This window comes from Camellia sinensis, chromosome 3, assembly GCF_055761805.1.
Source record: "Camellia sinensis isolate YWXY chromosome 3, ASM5576180v1, whole genome shotgun sequence".
Taxonomy (NCBI): Eukaryota; Viridiplantae; Streptophyta; class Magnoliopsida; order Ericales; family Theaceae; genus Camellia; species Camellia sinensis.
Genome location: NC_138963.1, coordinates 104,231,781 through 104,257,438, shown reverse-complemented (window position 1 = coordinate 104,257,438; position 25,658 = coordinate 104,231,781). Strand labels below are relative to the sequence as shown.

General features: G+C 34.3%; 1 protein-coding gene across 1 annotated transcript; it reads right to left on the bottom strand.

Annotated features, from left to right (window-relative positions):
* Positions 1–1,309: 1,309 nt before the first annotated feature.
* On the bottom strand, positions 1,310–24,476 carry LOC114279792 (U-box domain-containing protein 52). The gene is made up of 10 exons (XM_082918293.1): positions 24,293–24,476; positions 23,508–23,629; positions 22,049–22,170; positions 17,270–17,478; positions 17,104–17,158; positions 8,086–8,389; positions 7,622–7,723; positions 2,770–3,198; positions 1,735–2,505; positions 1,310–1,321 (listed from the first exon to the last, which is right to left on the bottom strand). The coding sequence occupies exons 1-10, from the start codon at positions 24,474–24,476 to the stop codon at positions 1,310–1,312; spliced, it is 2,310 nt and encodes a 769-aa protein (XP_082774419.1).
* Between the last annotated feature and the right edge of the window lie 1,182 nt (positions 24,477–25,658).

The window sequence follows — 25,658 nt, the reverse complement described above, 5'->3', positions numbered from 1 at the left end:
TATGTTTTTTTGTGGAGATCATTGAGATAACTGTTAAAATAGGTTTGATTGGAGTTGTTGACCCAATTTTTATAATTGAATTGAACTCCTGTCTTTTTTAAAAAAATGGGTCTCTTTTTTTATTTTATTTTATTTTTTTACCTAACTTTAAAATTATTTTTCTCAAATAAATACAAAATCCCTCTTTTGAACAATGTATCCTTTTGGATTGACCTTTTTCGTGTTATTGTATAACCTGTCATCATGCATCATGTTTAACAATTTTAAAACTAAGAATCAAAGAGATGATGAATAGAGGTCGACCTTGTGTCGGACAAGATAGGTGCATAAAACCTTCCCATCTTGTGCCTAAGCTCCTGACCCAGTTTTTTTTGGTTACGACGGACTAGTTTCTTAAGGATGTGGGAAACTAAAAGATCCATATAGGTCATATGGCGGGTCTAAGTGAGCTTCAATAAAAGGCTATTTGACTATTTATCATCGGTTTGTCCCTTCGATTTATGGGTTAGTAAAATATGAAGTTATAAGCCTATTGTGCTTATACCAAAGCTGATTGCGCTTACAACACTTTTCACTTTATTGGATAAAATTTTAGCAATGCACTTGTACACCAGTGTTACAACAAGAAATAGGTCTATAATCACTCACTTTATTAGGGTTGGGGATTTTGGGTATGAAAGCAATAAGAGTACTATTCACCTCTTTCAAAAGCTCCCCCTCAGGTGAAAAAGATTTGATGGCAGTGACCACATCTCTTTCTACTAGGAATGAGGTGTGCCATTTTAGAAAATCCATCAATATTTTCAAATATATAATCCGTAGTGTTGTTTTATTGGAAGTGTGCCATACTGTATTTTTCAATGTTTCTCTGCTTAAAAATTGAGAGGGCACGCACAAGTTTAAAAGTGACGACATGTATTGATCTTGTGATGCCTTAATTCATTCTTATTCCTTATGAAACGCAAGGCATCTTTAAACGCAAACTATACGGGTTCTTTATTATTTACTTTGTCAACATGAACTTAGCAAACAACTTGAGAGGAGTTCGTGTTGTCAAAATATTCAAATACAAGTCACATAAGCATTGTTGTAATTATAGGCAACTTATTTTCATCCACAAATATAGCAATTGTGAGCTTTTGACAAGACCAACTTACAACTCCACTTTTATGCTTAAGAACTTCACTGAAATCCTTTCTTTTTTTTCTTTTTTTTTTTTTTCCTTTTTCTTTTAAACTCTCTCTGAAGAATTTCCTTCAAATTGTTAATGTGCTTTATGTTCCTTGAACAATTGTGCATGGAGATATCTTCAAACTTCAGCCTGCAAAAATAAAAAAACTAAAATGAGCTTCAAGTAGCCACTAAACTTTTGTAATACTTTTGAATGTACCTGCTTCAAAAAGATATCCAGTCATTCCCTGTTTGCGTAGATTGTTTGAGGTTCACTGCACCATTAAGATAGCATATGTTATATGTGAACTATGGAACCAACAAGATCTCATTTGGTAGTCTTAAAGGTAAATGAAATCAGATATCCTACTTACCCAAAAAAAAGAAAATCAGATATCCTAGAAATATTTTGAATTAATTTGGCTTTCCACTAGACACAAGTTGCTTTGAATCACAAAGTCAACAAACAATTAATACTTTAACAAAGACCAATTTTGAACAAATAGAGACAATATATATATCGCGTGAAAAGCATACTATGTCCATGTAGCATTAGGAACTCACTTGAGATATTGTGGAGAGTTGACTCTGACTTGGTGAGGTTCCTGGCGTTCTGTTTCCCAACATCATGACACTATTGGGCATATTCTCTTCAGCAAGGACCCTTAACCTATTAAGCTCAGGTAACACAACGGTCTTAAGGTCTGGTCTATCTTTCCGCCTCATTTCTGCACATTTAAGAGCTAGCTTGGCAAAGCTCAAGGCCTCCTCCACTGGCCAGTCAGGGATAGCAGGATCAAGATATTCACCAAAACAACCCCTCTCGATTGCTCGTTCAACGTGATGAGTCAAACCCATTGGGGGCTTGGCTGTAACTAATTGGAGCAGCATGATACCAAGTGAGTAGATATCAGACTTTATTCCAAGCATGCCAGTTTGTTGGTACTCTGGGTCTATGTAACAGAAAGTTCCAGCAGTTGAGGTCATGAGATATTGAGTTACATTGTTTGCAACGGATGGAGGGACTAGCCTGGCTAAGCCAACGTCACTAATCTTGCTAACATAGTTACGATCGAGAAGAATATTTGCAGGTTTTAGGTCACGGTGCACTAATGGTTCTGGCTTTGCCTGATGGAGGAAAAGAAGGCCAGTGCCAATTTCTGCAGCAATTCGAAACCTTAGCTGCCAAGGAAGAACTGGTGTGTTCCCTCGTGTGAAGAGACAATCTTCTAAACTCCCATTAGCCATGTACTCATAGACTAGGCAACCATACTCTGGGCAAGCTCCAAGGAGAAGAACCATGTTAGGGTGGCGTATGCAACTCAGGACTTCTACCTGCACTAGAGCAGCAAACAAAATAAGAGCATAACAAAGATAAACACAACCTATGAATAGAAATTGGAGAAAATATCTTGTGACTTCCATCTAAGTCTAACTAGTAGAATTCAAAAAGTGCTAGTACCGGCAGTCAATATCTCTTACTCACACTCTATCCTTAGTTATATATATATATATTAACTATTTTACTGCATGAATTTACCTGGTTGTCTTAGTTATGGTCTACTTATCTTGGTATATTACATTGCAAAAGTTCCGCACCTCTTGTTGAAACTGTGACCTTCCTTGAGCTGCATCTGGACGAAGAACTTTTATTGCAACTGGTGTATGATCCAAATAACACTTGTATACTGGCCCATAACCTCCTTCCCCAATTTTGCGCGAGTCTGAGAAGTTGTCGGTTGCTGCTTCAATCTCCTCTATACCATATTTGCGGTACCTGATATCACTTTTTGCCAGCACATCTAGTACCTTCTTCTTCTCATCGGCTGCTTTGAGGGCTTTCATTTCTGCATTAATTCTTTTATGTGCTTCCAATTCAGCAATCCTTTGAGCTGCTTCTGCTGCCTCAATGGCGGCCTTAGTCTTTGCTTTCTCTTTCTCTGCAATTGCCAATGCTGCTTCCCCAGCTAGTCGTGCCTCGTCTAGTCTTTGTTGTTCGTCCATTTTCCAACGATGAAGCTCCATTGCCTGCAACAATAATAGTGCTTTAGAACTCATGCTAGTATATATTTTGGAATATAGATGATTAAACCCAAAAATTAAAATTTCAATTTTGATTGTGATTTTCTATATATAAAGTGCACATCATTTTAGTGTTCTTACATTTATTGTCTTTTTATAATTTGATAAATAAAAAAATTTAGATTATTATTTCAATATGATGGAGGATCAAAGGACGTTACATTTTATCCCCATCATACTTAGGTCACAAAAACAGGTCATCCCTCACATCACATTTGATTTGTGACACTAAACACCTATCTAGCTGTCGAAACTGAAAATGTTAATTCAAAAAATAAATAAATAAATAAAATTAACTACATGGAAGAGAAGGTTTTGTCCATTGACGGTAGAGTGAGTCTTCTCAAATCTAACCTCTCTAATCTGCCTATCTACTATTTATCCTTCTTTAAGATGCTAGAAAAAGTGGACAAGGAAATTTGGAAGATTCAAAGATGCTTTTACAGTTGTAATGAAGTCACAATGGACATGAGGTTGGGTGACTTAGGATTTATAATCTAAAATTGAAAAATGTGGCACTACTATTGAACTGGTGGTTGATGTTTGGGAGTAAAGACTTAAAGTTTTGGGAAAAAATTGATTTGTGATGAGTATGGTTTGGAGGGTGTTAGATGGGATCCTTATGTTCAAAATAGTGGAAATCTCTTTGTTATATTTTAAATGTTTCAAAAAGGAATTTAACCTTTTTAAAAAAAGTTTTATTTTGAAAGTTGGTGATGGCAAAACTTTTTACGTATTGAGAAGATCATTAGGTTGGCCAAAAATCATTAAAATTGACATTTTCAAGGTTGTTTCTCCTAACTTGCGGCGAGGGTTGCACTGTTGATTTTATATGACGTGGGGATAATGGGACCAAATAAAGGATACAATATAGGAGGAGCTTATTTTTCCAGGAAAATGATGGTCACAACTAGTTGTTGCAACGGTTACAGCCACTTCATCCATTAAACATGAGCAAAAGGGTTCTTTGCTCTGGAAAGCTGAAGCTTCATGTGTGTTTACAGTAAAATCCATGTAGAATTTATACTCATTGCTTTTGGATTGTAATGTTTAATCATTGTTGAGAATGTGGGATATGTTCCATTGAAAGTAACAATTTTTGGATGGTCGATCTGGAATAGAAGAATTACTACTTGTGACATGCTAAAGTTTAGTGTTTTACCTTCTAATGTCTCGGGTTTGTAATATTTGTGTGTGGAAGAAGATGAAGAAAATTTTGATCATTTACTGTTGAGATCTAGAAAAGCTTGGGAAATCTGGCTTGCTTGTTTGTATCGGTGGGAAATGGATTTTATTTGTCCTTATTTCATGCAGATTTTTTTTGATTGGAAGGTACATGGTGTTAAATTCAAAAGTTTGAAGAAGATTATATAGGAAGATCTATCGAGGAAAATTATCTAGACATTAAGGAACACGTAAAATGATTGTGTTTGATAGAAACTGCTTCTTGGGGATTTTTCGGAATTAGATAAGATTAGAGTGGCTTTCTTGGTCAAATTTTATTCAAACACAGCTAATTAAATTGTTAGTGACTTTGTCTTTAATCTAGATGGAATGTAAAAAAAGATCAAGATTTAAAATTCTCATTCACGGACATGCGACTACAGGGGCTTTAATGCAGGGGTTGTGCGGAGGTGTGTGATTCACTGGTAGTACGTTTGTTGTAAAGTGGCAGGTGGCAAAGCATTCTTTTAAAGTTCAAGCCATGAATTGAATCTGCGAATAAGGTTTCTACTATTGGAGATGAAGACTTTTCAAGATGTAATTGTAATGTTTGGGGCTAAGGTTGTTGCAATATTGTTCTGGATGTTTGGGTACTGTCTCTTGTTTTCTCTTGTAGGTGTTCTATCATAGGAAGTTGAAGTTGTGTGCCTCAACAATGGTGGTATCAAGCATGGAAGAGGGATTTTGGTTTAGCCAGGAATGTATTTGGGCTCATTAACTGTTGGTCACTTTGTGTATGATTTTGCCCTTATCCTGGTTGGATTGTTTGCCTTGTTGCTCATCCAGCAGGATTTGATTGATTGATTAGGATGTGCCATGTTATTCTTGTCTTTTCTTTTCTTTTCTTTTTTTTCTTTTTTTTGTCAGATGCTTTGTTTGGGATCTTGTCACTCCTTGAAACTTTCTCATTAATCTTTATTAACTCGTTGTCACCATTAATAAAATTTCCTTTTTTGTCAACAAAAAAATAAAATAAAATACTATATCTGTTAATTTCTCCATTCAAACTAATGACACATAATAAAATGCTTAACATACCCGCTTTCTTCTTTTCTCAGCTCTAGCCAGCCACATCTACCCACAACAACCACCACCTTAGCCACGAAACATCCAGTTATTTGCACGTTCTCTCTTTTTGGCACTCACTTTCTCTCTTCTTAAAACTTTGTGGCATGTTCCATGGCTGAAACCACCATACTAAAACCATATTGATCATCTCCTGGGTGGATTCCTACAAGACATCCCTTCAATCACCTATTGGAACTCTTTTAGCTCCATATATAACTCTAAGCCCATCATCTTAGCAAATTCAGCCACAAACCCCCCCCCCCCCCCCCCCAAACCCAATTACTCCAACATTGCCAATCAGTGTTCAATTTCACCTAGTAAGTGTGTATTCTACTCTCTGTTTTGATGCAGTAGTTTTTGAGTTGCAAAGACTTCATGTGCCAACTCACAAATGTATGTATAGAATTTATTTTACTTTTGGTAATATATGTATTATAACCTATATATATTGTGATTCTATAAACACTGCAAGAAATTACCAAGACCCCATACCCAAATAACCTGCAATAATGTATAGAGTTTTCTGGAGGCTAGGAAGCGTAAATATGGGTACGAGATACGGATACGACACGATACGGGTACGGCGATACAACAAAACCTTAAAAAATAGGATACTGGTACGGTTAGGATACGTTTGTGAAAAATATATTTTTTAAAATTATTAATAGTGAGTTACACATGAGAAACTACAATATAATTTTATAATGCAAAGTACTAACCTTTAAGAATTTTGTATTAATTTAAACTAGTAGCATATTTACTTTTTAAATTTTTAATAGGTCTTGCAAATATTTCATTTCAATATCAAGTTTGATATATTTATATTACAATAATAGAATAATTCACAACTTGTCCCTATACTTTTTCCTTTGACACTAGTGAAAAATATTGTATTCAAGTTTATTTGCTTATTTATTTATTGATATTTAATTTTAGCATTGTTATATTCTCTTGTTAATTCCTACTTTCTATGTAGTTATAAGAGACATGCATGAAATAATTAAGATACATCAATTTGATAAAATTCTATTATTTAACTCACTATGCTCTTCTTATTGAAGAACTTAACAAAGTATTAGAAAAATATTCTTATATTTATACTTGCAATTATATTATATTATACTACTATGCAAGAAATATTATAATTCTAATTTCATAAAACAAGTAAACATGACTTGCAGTATCCGATACTTCAAAATTAAGTATCTGATACTCCAAAATTAATAAAAAAATAATTAAGAAGTATCTGATACTTTTAATAAGTATCCGATACGTATCCGCGAGTATCCAAGGAGTATCGGTATCCGATACGGATACAATACGGATACGTCACCCTATTTGAAGTATCCGTGCTTCATAGTCTGGAGGTCATGAATAAATAAGGCAAAGGCAAACGGCACTAGTAGGCGACATGGCACATGTTTGTTGATATGAAATTTGGTCGGGACATGAAAAATGATGTCACAACCAATATCCATCGCTTTGCCAGGGTGTACAATGGATTTCGGCCAAATTCCAATATCCATCACAACCAATATCCATTGATTTTTCCGTTTTTGGAAATAACTGATTCGTCAACTACTTGGCCTAGATGAATTCGTCAATACCCATCGCTCTTCCCAACACAAGTATTTTTAATTATAGTTTCCAAATTTGAGCTTAACTCAAATCTTTCTATTTTTAGCAATTTTCGTAATTTCTTTGATTTGGCCTTGATTAGTGAGCGTTACCTTTTATGGCTTGTTTCCTAAGTTAATTGGAGTTTGTTCTATTGTAAATAGGAGCTATAAGGCTTGGGGAAAACCAGATTATTTTGGAGAATAAAATTTATATAAGAGAGAGCATCTCTTTTTCTATCGATTCGTGGTTGTTCTTGGTTGTTCTTTGTGTTTGAGTGCTCATCCCATTACCTTCCCTGCATCAGGGTCGTAGCATAATTAACTCTTTAACAGTGGGGTCAGTGTCACATTTTAAAATTCAAGGTCTCGTGTTTTGTCACTAACAAAAAGGGGTAAAATGTAATTTATCCCAGATTAAAAATCATAGCAAAATCAAAACTTTAACCACAGCTCAGTACCTTCTGTTTTGCTGTAAGTGCTTCTTTACAGGCTGAGCTGTACATGTCCATCGTTTGCTTGAGTTCTTGCTTTAGCCTCCTCATCTCAGCTTCTACATCATCCTAGAAAATTTGTAAGTATTTAGTACAAGCATTCTACACTTGATCCAGGCCATTACATATATATATATATATATATTGATGCCCAAACCTGACCCACACCTGCCATTATGACTGATGTGGGCCAGAGCAAACTGTGGAAAGTTAGCGGGTCCACCTTAAAACCCCCGGCTTCCACTTGAATGTAACCGGGATTCAGATCCTAGCAACAAGGAGAGGAGCAAACTCCCGTACCACTAGGACAGTCACCGCGGTGGTCTATTACAAATATTATGATCAAACTTATGGTTGTATATTTTTGGTTAGTTGGGCAGTCTAATTTATAATTGTTTCCTGAAATTGCAATAGCAATTGTATGAGCATACCAGGTTTTGTGATGATGACCATGACATACTGGCACTTTCTGAGCTGGAGGAGTAGCCCTGCATAAAACCTGGATCAAATGACTTGGATGCTGAGAATGGGGACCCAAAGTTTCTGTTGTCCGTATCTGAGCCATATGAAAGTCGAGGGGCTGCTGCACCCACACCCAATTCTTGAGTGTCAAAGGGAGAGGCGAGCACACGATCAGTGCTTCGTCTTTCAGAACTCACGAACGATATGTCGGTATCGAACATTGAGAGCTCCCCATATGATTTGTTTGAATTTTTACTTCTGTCGAATGGTGACCTGTATCAATAGTTATCAACTTTCTGTAGTTATATCACATACCCATCGAGTTTCCATTTCCTCGTACATAATAAACTTGGTTCAAGTTATTTATTTATGAAAAAGTGCCTGACTCCAGGCCCCCTAGTGAGCTGTGATTGGTCTGTTTTTCTTTTTCTTTCTTTTTTTTTTATTTTTTTTTGATCGAATGACCAACCTGGTTGGAGACTGGGCACCTCAATCAAAACTGTTTATTTATTTATACTATTATTTTCCATACATCACTTTCTTTGAATTTTGCCTTATATGCATCGACTACTTCCAGTAAGCACATGAAGTACATTTGTTTGGAGGGATCAGAGTATGGATAGAACTCACTGTCTGGTAAATAAAATAATCTATTGTTTTGTTTAAAAATTTTACAGCAGACTATGAGTTCATTCGAATTAATAGTCTTTCATATATGAGACAACTTTGTCCGAAACATGTGAGATAGAAAACTCAAGATTATGATTATCAATTGTGAGTTTATTGAAATAAAATTAAAATAACAACGAAAATAAAATCTATATAATTTTAGAAAATTAAAAGTTCAATTTATTTAATTAGAAATTAAATTAAATTTTCAATTTATTTAAAAGTTTAAATTAAAATCAAATTAAAAAATCTCAACTAAAATTAAAATAAATTTATATAATTTTTATTGATATTCTATTTATTTAATGTTTTAAAAGTTCTAGTAAAAAAATTAAATAAAATAGGACACACATTGGATTTAATAGAATGATTCAATCGAAATATCTAATTCCACGACTAAACAAACATAAGATTCAATAGATAGTCTAATCTAGACGTCTAATCTCATGATTAAACAAATATAGGATACAAATTCAATCCAATTAAATAATTCGAGAATAATATATCCCAAAATTAATACTCTGATAGATTATAATCCCTTCTTATCTAGTCGGTCTAAACAAACCCACTCATACTTCCCATTTATAGATCTTGTAGGCCAAAACAGTACCCAACTTGGCTTCATCATTTGGTTTTAATTTTTTAATTTAATTTTTTTGAAAATTAAATTTTGTTATTTTTTGTATTTTTTTAATTTTTAGTGAGTATTTTTAAAATTTTAAGTAATTTTTTTTTATTTTTTTAAAAACACCTTACTTAAATATATCTAATAAATAAAATATTTTAAAAAATCAATAAATACATAAGAATAAAAAAATATATTGAATTTTTATATTTTTGATATTTAGTGAACTTTTTATAAACTTTTTTCATAAATATTATATTTTTTAAGTGTATTTATATTAAGTGTATCTAAAAATTTTAAAAATTAATAAAAATAAAAAAAAAACCCAAAAAATATAAGATTTTAATTTTCTACAAAAGTGAATTAAAAAAAAAAAAAAACTCAAACCAAACAAAATGCTTTTTATGGGCAAGATTTTTGTATTTTGGGATCATTTGGGAACAAGTTAAAAACTAATTTTTAACTCATTTTAAATCACATCACATCTCACATAAAAAAAGTAAAAAAAAAAAAAACTAAAAAATCAATTTTTAATCAACTTTCCAAATCACCAGTTTGTCCGGTTAGAGCCCAGCCTTTTGCTTTCAGCAATAGAGCGAGGTAGTACAAATCATCTGCACCAGATAACGGGAAGAAAGCTTCTATCTCTAAAATTTAGAGAGAAAGAACTTCCTCCCATTTGGATTCCAGACATTGGCACCAGTTTGAATGAGAGAGAGAGAGAGAGAGAGAGTTTGGGTTGATTTTGAATTGATCCATGTGAAGGGTTTGTTATAATTAATGTCATATTTACATTAGGTACATTGGATACATTGAGTTCATACATTCTTTGTATTCATGTATTTCATATTTATTAAGTACATTGTCTAGATTATATTCATGTACCTAGTTAATTGCAAGGTTATTTAGGTTCATGGATCTTATTCATTGAACTTATGTATAACATTCTCTATATAAAAAGATGTAAGCCTATGAGGAAAGGATATGAATAATAAGAGAGAAAAATTCAATACAAAATAATAGTTCATTCTGGAAAGAGTTTTATCAAAAGCTAACAGAAGTGATATCAGAGCTTTGGTTGGGTCAAGAACAAGCTGGGCGTAAAGATCGGATACGAGAAAACAAGCCCCGAACAAGAACAAACCAACGTCCATGGTGAATCCCAACAACCAAAATGTATCTACTCCTATATTTAATGGTAAAAATTTTGATTTTTGGTATTTGAAAATAAGAACTATTTTTGTCTATATGGATCTTTGGGATCTTGTTGAAAATGGGTTCGAGAAACCTGAAGATGAAGGAGCTTTGACAAATCCCCAAAAGAACCAATTAAAAGAGCAAAGGAAGAAGGATTCAAAGGCTCTCTCTTTTATTCAACAAGGAGTTTCAGAAGCAATCTTTCCAAGAATTATCAATACAACAAAAGCGAAAGAGGCATGGGATATTCTTTAGAAAGCGTATAGAGGCAACTTGAAGGTAAGAACCATCAAACTTCAATCATTGAAAAGAGATTTTGAAAATTTAAAGATGAAGGATGTGAAATTGTTGAAGGATTATTTTTCTAGGGTTATGAAACTTGTAAACCAAATGAAAATTTATGGAGACAGTATTACTAATGAAAGAGTTGTTGAGAAAATTTTGATAAGTTTGTCGGAGAAATACAATCGTATTGTTGCTGTCATTGAAGAAACTAAAGATCTTGCTAATTTGAGTATTGAAGATTTGATAGGTTCAATTAAAACATTTGAACAAAGGTTGAGTAAGCAATCTGAAAAGTCAATTGAAAGTGCCTTTCAATCCAAGCTTAATGTTAGTACCTCTAATTCCCAAGGAAAAGGAAGAAGAAGAAATGCAACCGGAAGAGCAAGAAATGCAAGAGGAAGATGAAGGTCTAATTTTCAAAGAAAGGAAAATGAAGAGTCCACTCAACAAAAGTGTGGAACTTGCAACTGAAGCAATCGTGTTGATAAAGATTGTTGGTTTTGAGGAAAGCCAAAATATTACAATTACAACAAATTTGGGCATGTCAAGAAGGATTGCCAAGTTAAGAGCACTCAACAAGCTAATTTTTCCGAGGAGCAAGAAAATGAATGGCACATGTTCTATGCTTGTTACAAGGCATCAGATCAAAACAAGAATGTATGGTTTCTTGATAACGGATGTAGCAATCGCATGACAGGAGATGAGAGCATTTTTGTGAAAATGGATGCTTCCTCCAGTTCTCAAGTAAAAATGGGGAATGGTGCCTTAATCCAAACAAAAGGAAAATGTACTATTGCTATAGAAACCAAGATGGGTACAAGATTCAATTCCAATGTTCTCCTAGTTCCAGACTTGGAGCAAAATTTGCTAAGTGTCGGACAACTTATGGAGCATAGATATCTTGTTCACTTTGAAAACGATTTTTGCGAAATTTTTGACAAAGGGGGGAAAAACCAAGTTGTAGCAAAAATCAAGATGGAGAAGAATAGAAGTTTTCCTCTCATTTTTCGATATAGCAAAAATGCGGCTTTGAAGATAGATGTGGTTGATAATGCATGGCTTTAGCATAGAAGATTTGGGCACTTGAATTTTCAAAGCTTGAAGCATCTACAACAAAAGAATATGGTTTTTGGGTTGCCAACCATTCATGAAGTGCAACATATTTGTGAAGGTTGTGCACTTGGAAAGTATCACCGAGAGTCATTTCCAAAGGAGAAAGCATAGAGAGCTAAACTACCATTGGAGCTTGTCCATACCGATGTGTGCGGACCCATGGATACACCAACTCATGGAGGTAACAAGTACTTCATTATCTTTATTGATGATTTTACTAGAATCACTTGGGTGTATTTCATGAGACAAAAGAATGAAGTTTTCTCTATCTTAAAGAAATTTCAAAATCTTGTTGAAAGACAAAGTGGTTGTTTGATGAAAGTATTGAGAAGTGATAGAGGCGGAGAATACAACTCAAATGAGTTTATGAAATTTTGTGAAGATATTGGAATGAAAAGGCAATTGACTATTGGGTACACTCTACAACAAAATGGTGTGGCGGAAAGGAAGAATTGAACCATAGAGGAGATGTCCAAGTTTATGCTACATGAGAAGGGGCTGCCCAAAACTTTTTGAGGTGAGGCTGTTTATACAGCAGTTTACTTGATAAATAGATGTCCTACAAAAGCTCTTAAGGACAAAACTCCATTTGAAGCTTGGAGTGGAAGGAAACCATCGGCGAATCACTTGAAGGTGTTTGGTTGCATTTGTTATGCTCATGTTCTAAAAGAAGTGAGGCACAAGCTTGATGAAAATAGTAAGAAATGCATCTTTGTGGGTTATAGCTCAAAATCCAAAGGCTATAGACTCTTCGGTTTGGATCAAAAAAAGGTGATTATTTGTAGAGATGTTCTCTTTGATGAGAAGGCGTCTTTTGATTGGAAGGAAAAGAAAGTCCAAAATCAAAGCATTGCTTTCAATGAAGAATCGAGAAGTCCACAAGTTGAAGATGTTGCAACTCTTGAATCTCCACAAAGAGGGTCACCAATTGCTAGTTCACATTCTTCTCCAAGTTCAAGTTCAAGTTCAAGTTCTTCATCTCCAAGTTCAACTCCAAGAAATATAAGGAGTATTAGTAATGTGTATGCAAGATGCAATTTATGCATTGTGGAACCTGAAAATTTTGAAGAGGCAATTAGAGATGAAGCATGGAAGAAAGCTATGGAAGATGAAATTCATGTGATTGAGAAGAACAAGACTTGGGAGCTACTGAAGAAACCGAAAGGAAAAGAAATAATTGGTGTGAAGTGGATTTTCAAAACAAAGTTCAATTTGGATGGCTCTATTCAAAAAAACAAAGCAACACTTGTGGCAAAAGGGTATTCACAACAACCTGGAATTGATTTCCAAGAAACTTTTGCTCATGTGGCTCAACTTGGTACAATTAGAGCTATCATTGCTTTGGCTGCTCAAAAGGGTTGGTTCTTGCACCAACTTGATGTAAAATCAACATTTTTGAATGGAAAATTAGAAGAAGAGGTGTTTATTGATCAACCTCAAGGTTTTGTTGTCAAAGGTAAAGAAGATAAAGTGTACAAGTTGAAGAAGACTTTATATGGCCTAAAGCAAGCACCCCAGGCATGGTATAGTGAAATTGATGCTTACTTCAATGAAAAGGATTTTCAAAGAAGCAAAAGTGAGCCAACTTTGTACATCAAGAGGCAAGGTACAACCGGTATTCTCATTGTTTCACTTTATGTTGATGATTTGGTTTTTACCGATACTGATGAAAAATTGATTGAAGATTTTAAAAGGGAGATGATGAAGAAATATGAAATGAGTGATTTGGGGCTATTGCATCATTTTTTAGGCATTGAATCTACCAAAACAATGGTGGTGTTTTTATTTGCCAAAAGAAATATGCTCAAACACTTATTGAGAAATTTAAAATGAAGAATTGCAAAGCAGTTGCTACTCCCTTGATTGTGAATGAAAAGTTATCAAAGGAAGATGAAAGCAAAGATGCTTCATCTTGAGAAATTTAAAATGAAGAATTGCAAAACAGTTGTTACTCCCTTAATTGTGAATGAAAAGTTGTCAAAGGAAGATGAAAGCAAAGAAGCTGAAGCATCTTGTTATAGAAGTTTGGTTAGAAGTTTGTTGTACTTAACTGCTACAAGACCGGACATCATGTATGGTACAAGTTTATTGTCTCGGTTCATGCACAATCCAAGCCAAATTCATTTTGGGGTTGCAAAAAGAGTATTGAGAGACATTCAAGGTACACTTCATAATGGAATTTTTTATGAGAAATTTGTTGATGCAAAGTTACTTGGATTTTGTCATAGTGATTGGGCCGGATGTGTTGATGATATGAGAAGCACTTCTAGGTATGCATTTTCTCTTGAATCGGGCGTAATTTCATGGTCATCCAAGAAACAACAAACTGTGGCACAATCATTTGCTGAAGCCGAATATATTTCAGTATCATTGGCAACTACACAAGCAATTTGGCTAAGAAGAATTTTGGATGATTTTGGTAAGAAGCAAAGTGAAGCTACTCTAATTATGTGTGATAACAAGTTTGCTATTGCTATGGCAAAGAATCCCGTCTACCATTCTCGTACCAAACACATTGCTATCAAACATCATTTCATTAGAGAAGCTGTAGAAGATGATGAGATTCAAATCAAGTATTGCAAGACTGAAGATCAAGTTGCGGATCCTTCACCAAACCTCTACCAAGGGACAAGTTTGAATTTTTTAGAGAAATGTTGGGTATCACACAATATGGCATTAAGGGGGAGTGTTAAAATTAATGTCATATTTACATTAGATACATTGGATACATTGTATGCATTGGATACATTGAGTTCATACATTCTTTGTATTCATATATTTTTATATTCATGTATTTTATATTTATTAAGTACATTGTCTAGATTATATTCATGTACCTAGTTAATTGCAATGTTGTTTAGGTTCATGGATCTTATTCATTGAACTTATGTATAACCTTCTCTATATAAAAGGATGTAAGCCTATGGGCAAAGGATGTGAATAATAAGAGAGAAAAATTCAATACAAAATAATAGTTCATTCTAGAGAGAGTTTTATGAATAGCTAACAAGGTTGCTAGCTAATTCTTGCAATCGGTGTCGGATCATGAGTTGCTCTGTTTAGCTTGCAACCATGGAAAAGTTGGAGGTCATGTCTACTCGGGCCTTTTATCTTGTGTTGATTGCTTTCTAACCAGCCTCGGTTTTTGATTTGGAGCTTGCAATCATGGAGAATATGTTCTTAAATATTCTTATGGATGTTAGGTACATGATGAATCTCCCAGATTGCCTCATCTTCTTCGAGGTATTTGGGAGAATCATATTTTTTGAGGTTCGTGTACTGATGTTGCCTTTGGTAGCATTAGTGAGGGCCTCGGTCGTGTTTTTTATGATTTTTGGTGGGTGTTTATCGAATAATTATTGTTTGGAGCAAGCTAAGGTGGTGCTCTAACTTAGTTGTTTTGATTAAATTAGTACAATTTATCAATCTTACATCTTCATGTAACTTAATTGGGCATATCTCGAGCCACTTCTATCATGGCTTGATAGTAATAGAGGAAGTCACTATTATGGGGAATTGAGGCTCCATGATTAGTTTGGTAGAGACTGGAAGGCGTATAGATTATTTGGTTTGCTCTGGTTAATGGTGATTTTTATGTGTACCATGTCCAAATGTGTTCTGTTGCTGCGTGGGTTTATTTTGGCTGTCCACTGGGATTGGATCTAGTGTGTTTTTGTTGTTGAGCTCCCATGCAACTGTCTACAACCTAAGTTGTGGGGATCATGTTTGCAGTATCTCTATCTTCATGTGACCTGTCCAGGTACTAGTCTTGAGTCACTTCTGGCATGGAGTGAAGGGGACACTGCTGCAGGGCTTGTGTCTTTGTAACTAGCCATGGAAAGGACTGGGTGACCAGTACTCATATGGTTTTTGTGGCTTTGATTGTCATACAGGGTGTTAGCGGCTGCACTGGGTATGTTTTTGTGGCCTAATTTGGAAATTGTTTAGTTCTTTTGTTGAGCACTTGTGCGGCGGTATACAACTTAGTTGAGTTTTGTTGTGTCTACAGCCTCTCTATCTTCATGTGACCAATCCTGGTATTGGTCTTTAAGCCACTCTTGACATGGAGTGAAGGGCACGTTACTGTGAGGATTGAGGCTTTGTGATTAGCTGAGGAAGGGACTGAGGGATGTGTTGAGTGCTCACATGATGTGTGCAGCTTTACCTATTACATATTTGTTGTGGTTACTCGTGGTTCGCTATACTCCCTTAGACTGTTGATTATGGTAACTAACCATGTGAGTTTCATGTGACTCCATCAGGATCTTTCATGATGTAGACTTTTTCCTCTGTCATGGCTTTGGTTGAGTGGCTATGGAAGTCACGACTATAAGGTGCGAGATGTTTATTGGGCTCCATGTTTTCATCCATGGTTAAGACTGGGAGTATGTGGAGGCAGTTATCATGTTTTGATAGGCTTGGTGATTGTTTTAGCTTGTTTTCTCTTGTTTCTGTAGGTGTATCTTTTAGATACTAAATAGTTTTATGTAGTTTCTTGTTTGTATACTTGCCCAAATATCTTCCCTAAGTTCTCATCTATTATCTTTTGATGGAAGGGCAACTTGGGAATATAAAAGATATATGGTAAATGTGTTGAAATTTTGTTACTGTTATCATAGGATTTCATTTTGTTAGCATTGCTTATGTATTACTCCAAATTTCTTCGTCTTCTTCACTGATGGCATAAGTAACTAGGGACAAAATACTAGCAACACATTTGATCGTAGTTTTGTTTAGTACTTCTCCCCTATCTTAGGGGGTGCTGTAGAAAATTTGTTTGGTTGTAAGAATAGCCTTGGGTATGCCTCTTATAAACTTGTATATTTCATTGTTTTATTTTATGACTTACTTACCAAAAAAAAAATGCACTAGATAAGGCACTTATTATTATTATTATAATTATTTCTCTTTTACTAGAATTTACTAATGGGAATATCAGATAAAGAGGAAATGAGAAAACTAATTGCAAATCAATGAAATGTTGCAAGTGAGACATGTTCTGGTGCATAATACATCCTTTCATTCCATTGATTTGCATTTGATCTTCTCATTTCTCATGAATCTTTTTTTTTTTTTTTTTCAATCAATTAGTACTTACCTGATCTCTACGTCTTCTATTAAGTTGCGAGGTACAAATGGTGTCCTGTCAGTTGCTGAAATGAGATCCAAATATTTGTATTAGCAATGAAGAAAGCTCAATTGGATCATAATAAGCTGAGAAATATATAACATGAAGATACTATAATACAATCATAGAATCAGACCTCTTATGCCATTGTTTTGCATGTAACGTGCATCCCCTAGATTGAGAATTGGATTGCTTTGGTTCTGTTGTGGGCGGGGAGGTGGGTTTGGGACTGGAATAGTAGCAGACCGTACTGATAAAATTTTTCCTTTAGCAATGACATATACACTGCAAAATTCTGGTGCCCCTTTGGAAACATTGGTTGGAACATCTGAGGTCTTGAATCTTCTGTCACAAAAGATTATCAATGACCATTTTCATTGTAATTTACTGTCTCTGTAAGTTGGCTAAACACTAGTTCACAATTATGATTATAAACCACTTTTGTTTATTTTGATCCAAGACACATGTTTTTTTGTTTGTTTTTTTGTTTTTGTCAAAAAACTTATACATGTTATTTATCTGAAACTATGGCATGTACTCTTATTACACACAATCGATAAATACTTTAAAAAAATCATCCTGTTAGCTCCAAGGATGATTAATAGACCATCTCTAGTGGTGAATAATAGGTGTCGAAATCTTATACATTTAGGTTCTCCAAAGTGCACTTTCGAGTTCATGTGATCCCTTGTTACTTGAGGTTCTTATGTTGTTTTTGGTATTTGTAGGTTGTTCAAGATTTTGTATTCAAATCATCTCAATTGGGAGCTCTTGAAGGATTAAAGGAACATATGGAGGGATTCGATTGGAGCTTTGGGCTTTTGAACTGTTGCAAAACTAGAAGCAACAGAATGAAAAAGTGCTTACGGCTCAAATTCGCACGTGCAGAGCTACAGTTCGGCACAAGCGGACTTCCTAGACTTAGTAAAAATTTGAAGAACTCTTCAGCCTTTTCACTAGATAATTCCACTAGAGCAGAATTGAGATTTTCACATGCAGAAAAAGACACGAGTTTAGTTCAGGTTTTATAACTCCGGTTTTAATTGGGATTTGACCCAATGCGATGGAGGCTTATAAATAGATCTCTTTAACTGCAAGAAAAAGAGTCTTCAACCCAACAAAATGTCAAAAGAGTTGGAGAATCAAGCTTTCCAAGAACCATCCATGGAGTTCTCATCAAAGTAGTTGATTCCACCTCAACCATGGGTAACTAATCTCTCTCCTTAGTGTTCAAAATAAACATTAGTCAAGTAACATTGGATGACTTGTATATGTATTTTGGGGTTGATTATTTACTCATAGTGATTGTTTAACCTTGAGATTCATTTTTTAAAATTCATTTTCAATGTTAGATTCAATTGTTGTGTTGAATTTTTGTGATTTAAATACAAAGGTTACACAATAGTAATATTAATCATGTTTTGATTATCAGCTAACCCATGCTTAGAGTGGATGAGATGTCCTACAACCCTAGTTTAGTGTAGGCATCTCGAGCCAATCGAGGATGGTTCATGCTTGATTTTCAATATATGATTTCTCCGGGAGATCTCATTGAGATCATAGTCATGACAATTAATTTTTGGAATCGATACAAAACCCATGTTACAAGGCTTGTGATGGATTCAAAACTCTAAGCTCTTCCATACTTGATTTTCACTTCATTTAATTTTTAATTCAATAATTTCTTTGGTTAATTTAGATGAAAAATAACTATTCTTCTCATTCGAATAAACTAAGAATCGATTTTCAAGGTGTAAACAACTCAACCTTTTGGTCCCTATGGATACGACACCCATACTTTTCCACCAACTCATTTTAGTTTGTTATAGGTTCTTGATTATGACACAATAAGTTAATGTTAAATGGTAAGGTCTAAACCTAAACGTTACAATGTTAAAATGATATAATTTGACAATCTTGTTCTAATGGTGGAAACTGTTTTTTTGTTGGAAATTACTTGTGGGTTACATCATGAGAGAGGTGGAGAGAGAGTTTCATTATATCTTGGCAACTATAGAACTTTGTCATATTTGGACAAGGTTTGACATGCTATAATTTGAAAATACTTTTATGAGACCATAGGAGACAATTTTCAGAGGTTATATTGGTAAGGGTTATTATGAGAACCCATAAATTTCTAAATTATTTTATCAAATATTTTGTGCATAAATATCCTGTGTATTAACTTTGTCTATAAATTTCCAATTAGAATACCTATTTGACACCTCTCACTATATAAATTATTTTATAAAAGATATTTTTACCACTCTTTCTTCTTTATATATATATATATATATATATGTATGTGTAAGAGAGGGGGTGGCTGAATGTGCTTGCTCCCTCCCTTTCCTCCCACACTTGTGTTGCTTTTTGTATTATATATATAGATGTAATCTTTAGGTGTAAGACTAGAGACCTAGGGTATGAAAAAGAGAGAGAAGAAAACTAGATAATGAGGAAATGAGCTTCTGACTTAGAGGGGGTTTTCCTAATTTTACCTGCGGTACGATAATTGAACCTCACCCATCTTCCTTTACCATTTTAATTTTGTTACTATACACATCTTGATAATAAATAGCATGATAGGAAGAGAAATGCATGAGATATGCGCTTGAGATCCAAAATTTCATCCTCTTTGAATTTTGAATGCTATTATCTCTCTATGTGGTTGGTTAAGGAGATCTATTGGTTCAGGTGGGATGCTTCTGTCTAGTGGTTCATGATCCAACGTTGGAGGACCATTTAAACAGACTTGCAATTTGCTTGGGGTTTTGTCAGTTGCTGTCTCTGAGTCTCTGTGCAGGTGGGATGCTTCTGTCTAGTGGGCTGCTTGGTTGATAACTTTCCAACCTTATTGCCCTGTTTGGTTTTTTGTGAGCTTTGCTGGGCTCCTGCTTTTGTTGATAATCAATGTCTCTTTGCTTGACAATTTTCAATAAATTTACTTTGGCTGTTTCAAAAAAAAAGGAGATCTATTGGTTTCTTTAATTGGAGTATTAGGATTTTTTTAGTATTTTTAAATGCTCTTAGTGATTTGGGGGTTCAGATGTGGTTATTAGTAGGCATCAGGGGCCTCTATGGTGACAACACTTCTTATCAAAATTTGACAGCATTATGCTAAGTTTTGGGGGCTTTAAAAATCCAATTAAAAATTCAAATGGTCTTATTTTTCAAATTTGATTTTACAGGATTCTTTTATATGTGTTTTTAAATATGTGATTCTTTATTAAAAAAAAAATATATATATATATATATATATATAAGAAGAAGAAGAAGAAGAAGAAGATTGGGTTTCGTTTTAACCCCAAAAAACCCACATTCTTTTCATTGTTGTCTAGAACACAACAACAACATCTAATTTGAAATAGCAACTATTTATTTCTCAAGAAATATTTTTGGGTGAAGCCACTTTCGAAAAGTTTGGTTTATGTGTTATATTTCTAATTAACCTTAATTGAATTGATTTCATTAAGTATCAAGGGAGATTTGGTCATTCTATGTAAGTGCAACAATAGTGGGTAGTATTTCATGATTTTTTTTTCTTTTAGAAAATGGGTTTAACGCATGGTTTATGTCATTACTTTCTTGACTTAAAATTCGATATCCTCATCTAAAATCAACACTTTCAAACTTTGTTTGATCGGTTTTTTCAATTTTCTTTGAAAGTGCATCGTGCTAAAAATGTTGTCAATGTGTGAATAATTACCCAAAGTGTAGATTTCTCTCGCATAAGTGCTTAACTCCTATTCAGATTATCTCATCTGTATACACCATGTCGAACCTTTTTCTGCCTTGGGATTGATTTGGGTAGACTAAGAGGGCTTGCAAAATTGAACTTGTAAAAACTCAAATAGCATGACGATAACACCAATTAATTAGGGTGGGTCTTGGCTTTGGAAATCTTGCGTATGCGGTGTCGTGGTACTCAAAGCTTAGGTTGGAACATAGGCACTATAGTTGGCAATGGGGTGGCCTTGTGGAGCACATATGCGATTCCTTGTGGTAGGCTAGAACTAACAAATTCTGACACAACTTGGGTATGCAACCCTGAAAGTGGGCATCTTTGATGGAATTTCAAAGGAAATGACACCAGTTAAAGGATTGTGCAAGAGCGGTACTCCACGATTACCCTAGTTGGACTTAGACTTAGTTAACAAACTCTACGCATTTTACTAATGTACTTGTGTTATTATTGTTGAATTGTTTTTTTTATTGTTGATTGTATTCTGCTATTGTTATCATTTCTTGTGTTATTATTTCCATTGAGCTATGAATGGGTAGTCTGTCGGGTTTTTCTGTAATCTATTGGGCTTTGTAGCTACTAGCAATTTATGCTAGGTTATGACAATGAAGACAACTAGACATGGAGTTGAATAATAACAACCCTATAAACCTTGACTAACTTGAAGCTCGGTTGGATCAACATTATTTCCCTTTTGTTTTATGACGTAATACTCTGTGATTTTGCTTAATATTCTTCCTTGGACTGTAATTGTATGATTAAGTTTGGTTTTAGAAGTGGTTTGTAACTGGAAAATTTTAAGTTTTAATTTATGTTGTTGCTTGATTTGAAGAATTTAGGATGTTATTTTGGAGAACTATTCTTGTGATTGTTTTATATCATTGATGCCCAATTTGGGGGGCATCACAATTATACCAAGCCACGCTCACATGGATCAATCTATTTGAGTCTCAATATTAGTATTTCATATATTTTTCTATAAGGTTTATTCCCCCATTTTAAGAAAATGAAAATTTGTTCTTGAGGTAATCACTGATTAGCTAACATTTGCTTTTGTTCTTTCATATTTTGCATGCATAATTGTATACATCATGAGAGAGAGAGAGAGAGAGTATTGCTAACCCTTAGATGGTATAGTAAAAGTAAATCGAAAAGTATCCGAGTGGTTATTACCTAACAAAGCTGTTCTTTGACGGGGCGCCAACCACTAGAGTATCAATTAAATTGACCCTAACATAATCACACAAGACTTTGGCTACATCCATGTCTTCCAAGATGATTTCATTACATTTTATCTGCACCAAAATGCAATCATCAAAGAAGGAAATAAAAATATTAAATTTTGTTTCCATTTATCTTACTTTCTTAGTTGAAAGTGAAAACATAATAGCTTGTTTTGTTGTGTTTTTGCTTTCATTGTTTTCATTTTTCTTAATTTTGAAAATTAAAATAATGTAAAGTTTGAAAACACCAATGGCTTGCATTTTTGTGTAGATATATTAAAAAGTGAGATGGTTTTAGAATTTTTTCAAAAAACAATATTCGGAAGCAATTCACTAAACAATTTTAATACATTTTTTATAAGCAAGTAGTTTGTCTTTGGTCAAAGCATAAATATGGAAGATCCAATTCAATCATCAGATTGTGCCATATGCTGGCTTAGATTGGGTAAGAAATGACTATAGTTTGGGTAAGAAATTTGAGCAATGAGATTGGAAAATCATGATGTGGCACGATCTCATTGATTGAACTAGACCGTCCAGTTTGTTCTTGCACTGGAAATAAGTTACTTCCTCTCATATATTGAAAGCAAAGAAAAAAAAAATACACTTAACCAGACCCGAACTACTAAACTTCACCGAAAGTTAGTGTATCCTATTTAGGCTAGAGACCAAACATAGTGACACCAATTTTTTTTTTTTTTTTTTTATCGGCAAAAGAAGAACGTTATTGATGGAATAAACAAGTACATAGTACAAAACGAATTGCATCAATAAAGTAAAAGCGAAGTACATAGTGACACCAATTACTTACCAAAAAACCTTCCAACAAAATTAATTTAGTTTGAGGTCAGACTAGCCATAAATGGATCTCATACAATTTTGATTGTACCGTTGCAATAACTAGTTTATTGCTTTGTTTTTGTTTTCTTTTCCTTTTATCAGTTAGTTACTTTATTGCAAGATTGTAAAGAAAATTGTGTTATGAATATGCTCAGTTCTGGTGCAACCACTGGTCTGCTATTGTTTGTTATGCTCAGCCACTGTTTTGGTGTTCTGTCTTATGACCCAGCTTTGGCGTGTTTCTGTGGCCTTTTTGTTTTTGTTTGTTTTGTTTCGCTCTGTTTGATGGTTTCTCACCATCTTGGAGCCTCGAGTGTGTGCTAGCAGATGATTTGGTGTGCATTTAGGTGCCAACCTAGTTGGGATCCAAATGTTTCACTGTGATGCTTTTTTCACCCTCTTCTTTATTGATGTAACTATCGTACTCGTTATGTTTTCCATCAATAAAGCTTTCTTTTGCCGATAAAAAAAAAATGAATGAAGAAAATATTTATTTAAAAAAAAAAGAAGAAGAAGAAGAAAAGAAGACGAATAAGAAGAAGAAAGAGGAGAAAATAGTCCAAACTCACATCCTTACGTGTACAGAAGGCACGGAAAGGGAGGAACAACTCCTTGGCTTGATTATCAACTTGGTTTTTAAAGGCTTTTGCAACTCCATCATGTACATCAGAGAGAGAAACCTGAATCCCCACTAAATGCACAAAAAATAATAGTAATAAATAATAAATGAGGAGAAGAAAAACTCATTAAAGTAACTCATTAATTTGGAACAATAATCCATAGATGCATGTAGAGATTGATGGATAAGATCAAACATCATTACGAAACCCTAACGATACGTGTATAGCATGGCACATATTATGTTACACAACTCAACAGAAACTGACGATTCCATTTTCATTTTCAAAGGCACATTACACATCATTTTTAATTATATTTTGTATAATTTTTAAAGAAGTTGCAAGGATAGTGATCATGATCATGGTCAAAAGAAGAGAGAAACGCATGCAAAATGTATTTGGCATTGAGAGCTTTAATTGAAGGGATTTGTTCCTAAGTCTCAAGATAATCGTATGCTTTAGCAATACCAAAGAAAAAAACTAAGGTTACTTAATGTGTTTTACTCAACAGGTTGAGAAAGAGATGAAGGAATGGAAAACACAAGAACAACAATTAAAATAATACAATTTTGTTAAACCGCGTAAATGAGATTCATAATAGCAATTCGTGTGTGTATATATGTATGTACATTAATTGTCATGCATCATTGGTATTTTCATGGCATCAATTGGATCAAAAACAAATAGTACAAAGCATGAGAGAGAGAGAGAGAGAGAGAGAGAGAGAGAGAGACTTGTAGTGGGGATGGAGGAGGGTCTTTGTTTGACATGGATTAGAGTCACATTTTGGCCTCTTGAGAGAAGATGATCAATTGCCCATTTCAGAGCATATTGGCTGCCTTTGTCCTTGTCTATTGCCACTATAACTTCATTCCCATTTGCATTTCCATTCCCAGTATTCCCCCTTTGATTCCACATTCAACCAATTCGATCGTTGACCCCTCCTTTGCTTTCAAATTTATTTACTATTCTATCCAAATTAACACAACCTCCCCCTTATAATAAAACTTAAACCCACCCCCTCTACTTTGTTGCCTTCTCTCTCTTTCTCTCTCTTTCTCTAAATGTTGGAAGGCATCAAAGGGGGTCTGGTCTCTATCCAAACTTTCCTCTCTCTATCTCTTTAATTTTCTCAATCTCGATCTGGATCTCGACTTTTTTATTTTTTATTTTTTGAAAAAAATAAAATACAAATAATAATCTTACCCTCACACCCTGTCATTGTAATCTGCCAATCTATGAGAGCGTCAAAGATCCTCCCACTTGATCTCAGATGCTCTCTTTTTCTCTCTTCCAAGGGAGTTTCCTTTTTCAGCTTGTTAGATTAACAAATTAGCATGTAACTACCTCTCTCTCTCTCTCTCTCTCTCTCTCTCTCTCTCTCTCTCTCTCTAAATTCTAAATTAGGCTGGCTGACTCCATCAATCAAAATATAAGGTAATGATAGTCACCCATTCAATATATCTACGACTCTATTTCTTTCTTTTCAAGGTAATGATAGTGAAATCACCCTAATATTCAGGGGCAGTTAGCTCGTTTTTTGGCTCTTTATGACAATAATTGTTGTTAATATAATAAAAAGCATCCTACAGAAATTTTCATTTGGTTTACCACTCTTCTATAAAACAACAAAAATTAGACCTGGGAAGCAATTAAAGATAGCGAAGGAAACAAAGTTCCGGGGCCTAATGGCTTTAATCTAAAATGCATCACTGCTGGAAATCGGATTTTTAGTGTCGTTTTAAAAACGCCGCTATATCTATCAAAAACGCCGCTAATTCATTTTGTGACGTTTAGTACCAAACGTCGAAGCTGCGGCCGTCGTTGTAGCTTTGCGACGTTTTAAAAACGTCGTGATATTAGTATAGGAGGCGTTTTAAAAAACGCCGCCAAATGTCCCACTCTACACACGCTGACGTCACCAACGATATTTAGCAATATTTTGAAACGCCGTCGTATCTGTTTAAAAAATATAACTGTTACTATTGAGGGTTTAGGAGGCGTTTCTAGAAACGTCGTCATATTTTTTTTTTTTTTTTGAGATTGTGCTAGTTTTATTTGATTAAATTAAAAAGAATACCTGTAAGAAAATATTGAATT